Here is a 7,573-nt window from a genome sequence, read left to right as displayed (position 1 = left end):
CCAGACTCAGATGGGTTAGGGGTTCAACTGATGATTGTATCATGTTAAAACTGCTGTTGTGTTCTTTGTTGGGTGGGAGGAGTTAACATTTTATTATTGCAAAAAGGTCAAATAACCAAATTATTAAATAGCTGACTTTTCCAAGTGCTTGTATTATCATTTCTTGATAGTTTTGTCTGACCTTGTGACTGTCCAGATAGACCATAGATCGATAGAGGTCTACAGCAGTGGAGGAGGGAGTGAGGTTCACCTCACTTGTTTGACAGGAAGAGGCAGTGCAGTGTGGTCTGAGTGCAACTGAGGGGAAAACCATGAGGTATGTTAGATCAGCGCACTGTGAAAATGAAGTCTGAAATAAAGGAACTGGACATTTCAACTGTTACATGCCTGAATTAAAAAAATAAAATCTTTTTTTTTAAGGTTGGTTGTTGTGCTTGTGAAGATTTATGACACCCACAGGCCTTTTGTTGGACCTTGCAATGTGTTGAAAGTCTGAATCAGGGATCATATCTGTAACTTCAAACTTCTGGCAGCCTGACACCCATCTATAAACCTTATGAAAAGTTGACTAGTCTAGTGACACTTTACAATCATAATCACAGTGATGTGTACTCCGTAATCTCAATGCATGAAGTAAAAAACGTTACTCTCGTTACTTTTGACCTCTACATACAAGAAATTTAGTTACTTTGATCATCTGAAGTGCTTTCCAACAGCTTCACGGTTGCTGGCTGTAAACATGAGGGGAACCATGTTGTTTCAAAATGGGTATCAGAGTGCATTTTCAGGCAGTCTCTTGTACAAGACATTCATAGTGTTGCAGCAGTTGTTCACACAATTGACAGAAATAGATGTGTGAACAAAGAAAAAAGACAGAAGTTCAAACTCAAACTCCTTTCTCACCTGCAAAAAGCTGAACCATCAAGGTGTGAACTGGGTGTGATTGTCAGATCTGCGGTTTAAAGAATGAAGAAAAATAAATGGACACAGATCCCTTCATCAGACGCCAGAAAGGTGTCGGGGGTGACCATCCACAAGCATATCTGATGGACGCACATCTTCATACAGAAATGACTGAATATGTTGATTACCAGTCACTCCAGAAGAAACAGCATGATTGTAGGACCTCACAGAACCTTACAGTCACACATGAAAAACTGCATGGTTAGTTTTAGGTATAATAACTCACCGTTGATTTTTGATTTGAGCCAGGACACCATCAGTGGTGTCCTGGGTCAAAGTCCTACCTTTGTTTTACCCATTTATCCACCTTGTTCTCAATCCTATTGTATGCAGTATATAGTATACTCTTAATATCATGTCACCTGACTAACTCCTTCGCTACAGTCATCATCACTATGGGCACAGAAGCTGCTTTCGACCGATCTGATCATTTTTCTGATGAGCACAGGCTCTGTCACACTTCACCTCCTTACTCAACAAGAATACAAATCAGACATTTTCATTTGACATGCAGCAAGAATGCACACTGTAGCCATGGTGGAAACACATACAGCACTACTGTCACAGTGATTCTCTGAGCTACACACACACTCCCAATAACACCAACAGTTAGCTAGCCAGTAAATAAGACGTGACACACAAGTGTAGATGTACAGAAATATGTATTTCTTCTCCTTAACTTTACCCTCAAAAAGAATAAAACCACAGAATATGTCCTTTGTAAAGTCAATACTATGTGTAGGTCAGGACACAGTTGTGTATGTACAGTATCAGCTGAGAGAGCAGTCCCAAACACAGGAAGATGTCAGTTCTATTTTCTCTGGAGGCGTTTCTTTCAGACTGTGGTCTGAAAACACAGACAACAAAAATACACATGTTAACATAGTTTGTTTTGATGCCACATTTGATGGGTGTGTTGCTGACAGACTTCCCATGCTCTAGCACACATCCTAACGTCCCAGCAGTGCTGTAATGTGTGAGTTTTCTCACAGAGAGAGAGGTAAAACAGAAGAAAAGAGTTTAACCTCTGAGAGTGCACAACAATCATCACCCATCCGTGCAAGATGCTATCTTCACCCATTCAGGCGCATGCTCGAGTGGGCTGCCTTGACCATGCACAAGTGGAGACATATTAATCTGCATGCTTTGCTCATGTTCGCTTCTTTCACTTTATTGGCCAAACTCTATGTCACAAAAAAGACACTGATGACTGTCACACCTACTCATAGGGAGAGTCAAATGGAGGGAGGAGTGATAGAGAGACACATGACTTCACAGGAAGAGACAGCACAGTGTGGTGTCAGTAAGTCAGGAGGCCTCTCAGGTCAAAGCTTTGCAGCAAAGTATAAAACTAAAAACTTAAAGTGACCTATATTGTGTTGAATAAAGAATGTTAGTCTGTGTATTTGTACTGAATGGACATAAATAGCGATGGAATAAGCCGATTCTCTGTGGTGACAATCATTGTTGCCTCGAAGACAACCAAGAGTGACGCCACTACTTATGAACTTTATTTCAATCTCTGCTTTACACACATTTAGGTACCTTACTTTCAAAGCAACATCAACCTTTAAACATCAGATTCTGCTCTGATCCAGAGCTGTTTACCAACGGGAGAGCTCAGAGATTACCTTTTAACTTTCAAGAACAAAGTATGGATTTATCCTTTGCTACTGTTTTTCAACCTGACTGTAGCAGCTATCCTCCATGTTGTCTGCTGAATGGAGCTGGAGGAGAAACTAACCTAACAATACAGAGATGAGAGGAGGGAAAGAAGAGAGAGAACCAGAGTCCTCACTGAGTACTGAGTTCGGGGAAGGGCCTAGATGAAAACATACAGAAACACACACCCTCGCCACTGCCCACTTCATTACAGCTAATGTACGGTAAAGTACTCTGACAGTTAAGGGTAAATAATCACTCACATAACAGCAACAGTAATGTTTTCTACATTAAATATCTAGTGTCCAAGATCCCTTTGTGTAAAATTTCATTTGTGAAAAAGATTCAACATTAAGGTGAATTTAATGTTTCCTTAACAGTCTTTGGTTTTTGATTCTCACACGCTTCTTCCTCTCTCGCTCTCAGGATCTATCTTTATCATTAAATGTGTCCTTGATGGTTATCTGAATTAAAGAAACACCCACTTGACATCTGATGGAGGAGGGAACTGTAAAGACACTGATGATTGGTGTATGTCCATATAGGGGGGGCTGTTGGGAGGTAGGAGGGGTAATGTACATGCATTTAAATTTACATTTTGAAAATGTTTCCATAAGCCTGTATTTTTCATTATTTGACTGAAAACACTCACTTTTGTTTTCATCCTTTAGTTATCTTTATTGCTTGTTGACAAAGTGAATGCATAAATGTTTTTTTTTAAAGGGCTTGACTTCAGCTTTGGCTGTGTTTGTGTGCACATGTAGGCATGCAACAAGTCTTGTGCCCCCTCCCCCCTGTTATTTTCCACTGTGGTCTAAAACAGTTAGACTGGCCTTCACTTCTCAGCATTAAAACCACATGTGATAAAAGATGCACAACTTTCACACTGACATTTAAGTATGTTCTCTTGAAACCTGAAGACATTTTTGATAGATTTTGATGATTGTTATGTTCTTCCGTACAAGTCTAATAACTGATAACTTAAGTTACAACAGATTTAATTGTAAAGGCTTAACTGGAGTCACTTGCTGTCAATTATTGTCAAAGAGTTTATTCCAGCTGTGAGGGCCAACAGTTCTGACTTAAGTCGCTGTACTGTGTTCATTTCTCCTTTTTACCACTGCAGGCCAATCAGTTTGCCAGGCCCCTTGGGCTCCCTATGGCCAGCCCATCGTAGTGAAAAAAAAATATTGCTTGGATAAAGATAAAAACTCATGCTCTCTAGGATGCCCATCCACTGGATAAAACCTGATAAAGCAACATATAGGGTGCCCATCCAATGGACAAAACATGTTTAAGTGACCAGGAATACTGATTATTCAATGATTTAACAATGACCCCTGTCGAATTAGGTCAGTGACTTAAAAGGGGATGACTACTTATTCAATAACTTTACATCATACATGTTTAATGAATTGACATTTATTGGCAGAAATTCTTTTGTCATAAAAGCCAAATTATATTGACCATGATGCCAGAAAAGCAATAAAAGGGGAAATCAATTAAGGGTGTGAGTACTATATACAGTATTTAAGCACGACTTCACGTAGTAGAGATGAGACAATCTTGCAACGAATGCAGAGTAGCCCAGAATATTTAAGATTGGGTTGATGGGATTTGCTGCAGGTGTGTGAAACAGAAAACTCCAGCCCTCCAGGAAAAACACGCCTAGCATCCACTGCACCTCTGAAACACACAGGCAAAAAGAAAAACATACCCAGCACAGAAAATCCAACTGAAAACTTGAAATCATGACAGAAACACAAGACCCATCCTGGATCTTTGCCTGGAGTGCTTTTGTAGCCTGCATCCTATTTGCATGCTTATATTAAGGGATGATTGAAGACCACACCTGACACCATTCCAGGGTTTCTCCTTCTAGACCAATTAAGACATCAGAGGAGAAGAGTGTGTATCAATTTGATGTTTTGATTGTCCCAGAGGTAAACCAAGCAGAACATATTAAATGAAACAGAACAGTCACTCCTCTTCTGTGGTACTCTCTGCCCATCTTGTCTGGACACATCTGTGTATGAGTCAACGAGATTGTACAAAGCAGCAATTGGAAGGACACGAAGGCAGACAACATGGCCGACAGGGTCAGCAGGTCAAGTCAGTGGTTGGACTTTTAAAAGTTGATATATAAGCTTACAGGCAAAGACAGCCAATCCAGACAGAGGTGACAGGGAATCTGTGGGGTTAACAGGAATGGGAAAGGGAGGCAGGTTGATATTAAGGATGGAAGGCAGAGCACAAAGTAACACAAGACCCAGATCTGTGGATATTGGTGTATGTGAGAGTCAGGATACTGGGAGTACTGTGAAAGTCTGGGGGTATCCGGTCAATGCATGGAGAATGGCGATGGGTGCTTTATATATTGTAGAAATGCATGGGCCTCTGGGAATGGGAATGTGGTCGAGAGAGGCAGAATAAGCAAAGCAGGACTGAGGTAGCCGTTGTGACAGAACCATTTCATCACTAGATTAGATCCAGACATCGCTTCAAGCCGTTCAGGATGACAGAAAGTTAAGTAGGGTGGGCCTTGGTTCTGAAAGGTGTAGAAGCAGGAGACCTCAGAGGGCAGCTGTGCGACTGGAAAGCAGGAGGAGGCTGCTTGAGGAAGTGGTCAGGGAACTCTGAGGACTACAAGTAGGCAGGGCAGATAGGTAGTCTGGAAGATCCAGAAGGAGCCTGCACAAAGGAGACAGGCAGCAGGCTTAGTAACTGAGGTGCAGGCCAGAGGGTAGTGGAGCAGTGGCTAGCCAAATGAGAGGAAGGCAAGAGGCAATGATACAGAGGCTAGCTACATGGGACCTGGGGTACAGATGGAGAATGATAAAAGCAGCAAAGCATCACAAAATAATGGAGTTGGAATCAAATCAGGATGCAGATAGGTCCTCCACAAGCAGAGTCGGCAAGGTTAATGGCTTTGTTTTTAGATATGTCAGCCTCACCCTGGAATTTTTCTTTGTAGCACATTCAGAAGAAATGTGTGTCTGTGGTTGAAGGAACTGTCAAATTATAAAGCTGCAAGGTAAGTAAACCACTCATCTGCTGTCAATATGGCTTGTATAAAAGTGTTGGAAACCAGAACCTTTACAATAAAGCATGCCATACTGTGTTAGTCGCAACAATATCAACTTTCAAAGTCAAAGTCGGCTTTATTGTCAATTCTTCACATGTTCCAGACATACAAAGGAATCGAAATTACGTTTCTAACTATCCCATGGTGAAGACAAGATATACTTAACGTTTAAACAATTAAACAGTAAAGTGCACAACAAACAGAGACGGACAGTAAATAAGTAAGTAAAGTGCAGAGTGCACTTTTACTATTAAACACTGTATAATCACTACTTTTTTTTAAAAATACACATTTAATCTGAAATTAAAATCACTATTTTATGTCAGCCTAGCAAAAACACCTCCAATACCACCTCCAGCATGTACCACTTTATAAGACAAAACAGGTTTTCCTGTGCAGAAGCCACTTCGTTCACTGGTGATGATTAAGTCATGAACATTGAGTGGTAAATGAAAACTGCTGGAAACAGAAACATAAGGACAACCTTAGAACCATCTGATGATCAGGATCATTTTTATTGCTTTGGTTAAACAAAAAATGTTTGTATTTTGAATATTGGATGATGGGATTAGATTTGGCATTCTTATATAATCTTACATTGTTTTGTGAAAATAACACTATCTGAAGAATAACTTAACATTCTACAGTCAACACTTTCCTTCCTGACAGCAGGTTTGTGGTCAGTTTGATGAACAGGATAAGGAACTTAAGACACACCCCACCTCTTTGTGCTAAAAGCACCCTGACTGGAGCACAGTTCAGTTGCGGACATTGCAGAGTAACAGCAACACGCATGAAGAACTTCATTTTGATAGCAGCTTTGACTCTCTGCAGCATTGGTGAGTATTGCGAATTAATAACTGTTCACTTATTTAAAAATGTATCTAGAGGAAAATGTTCATGTTCCTTTTTTTGTTATCTGCTTTTGTTTCAGGCTGGATCTCTGCCTCAGTCTCTCAGTATCAGACTGTGGAGGCTCAGCCTGGTGAAGAGGTCACACTGCAGTGCAACAACATTTTAAAATATGATTCTCAAACATTCTGGTCCAGACTGGTCAACAGAACCAAGATCAGCTGCGTTGTTGTTATGATGAAATATGGAGGCGAAGTTACAGTCTGTGATGGATATGAAAAAGGCAAATTTGAAATGAAATCCAGCATCTCCACTGTCTTTCTCAACATCAAAAAAGTAGATTCATCTGACTCTGGACTGTATTACTGTGGATTTTTCATAAATGGCATTCCAAGTTTGACTCCCATACATTTAAAGGTTAATGGTAAGATTACTGTCTTTTTCTCTTTTGTTCTCTCTGTTCAGTTCGCTCTGTTCTGCTTATATCGTACAATAATTTTATTTATTTTCTGAAAACAACATCCTGTATGCAAGAAAGTCTTTTTTAAAATCATTTGGATCTAAATCTGTCAAAACAAATTCAAGACAAATGTAATCTTTATTTTATTAAAAGGCAGCGATGAGCCACATGATAATGACAGGGAGGGTAAAAATAAGATTCTCCTACAGATTCCTTTCATTGTCCAAGTTGTCAATTAGTTCTAGGGTAAAACAGTGAAGCTAGATTCAGTTAATGATGTTGAGCCTATATTCACTTTCTTGTAGGAGACTCTGATGGAATAGCAAAGCTGACAAGTGTGATCCTGGGTGCACTGACTGTTGTCCTTGTACTGGTCATCGTTGGTCTGGTTGTGAAAGTCAGGAAACTTCAGACAGGTACTTTTTCAGTTACTGTCTCTGTCTTGTTTCCAGTGGAAATGCTTTTAACTTTTGTCACTATGCTGGAAAACTGACCTCATGTCTTCTTTGTGTCACATAGCTGTTAAGGAAGACCAGAATCCAGAGCAAAGA

General features: G+C 40.2%; 1 protein-coding gene across 1 annotated transcript in view; it reads left to right on the top strand.

Moving 5' to 3' along the window:
• Positions 1-6,454: 6,454 nt before the first annotated feature.
• Positions 6,455-7,573, top strand: part of LOC115588963 (uncharacterized) — a 35,326-nt gene continuing 34,207 nt past the window's right edge. Inside the window, exon 1 of the mRNA XM_030429635.1 lies at positions 6,455-6,549. Within this exon, the coding sequence (XP_030285495.1) occupies positions 6,504-6,549 (46 nt within the window). The 5' untranslated portion in view covers positions 6,455-6,503. The remainder of the gene's footprint in view (positions 6,550-7,573) is intronic.

This window comes from Sparus aurata, chromosome 10, assembly GCF_900880675.1.
Source record: "Sparus aurata chromosome 10, fSpaAur1.1, whole genome shotgun sequence".
Classification (NCBI taxonomy): Eukaryota; Metazoa; Chordata; class Actinopteri; order Spariformes; family Sparidae; genus Sparus; species Sparus aurata.
Note: the sequence above shows the minus strand (reverse complement) of the source record. Positions and strands in the feature narration are given on the sequence as shown.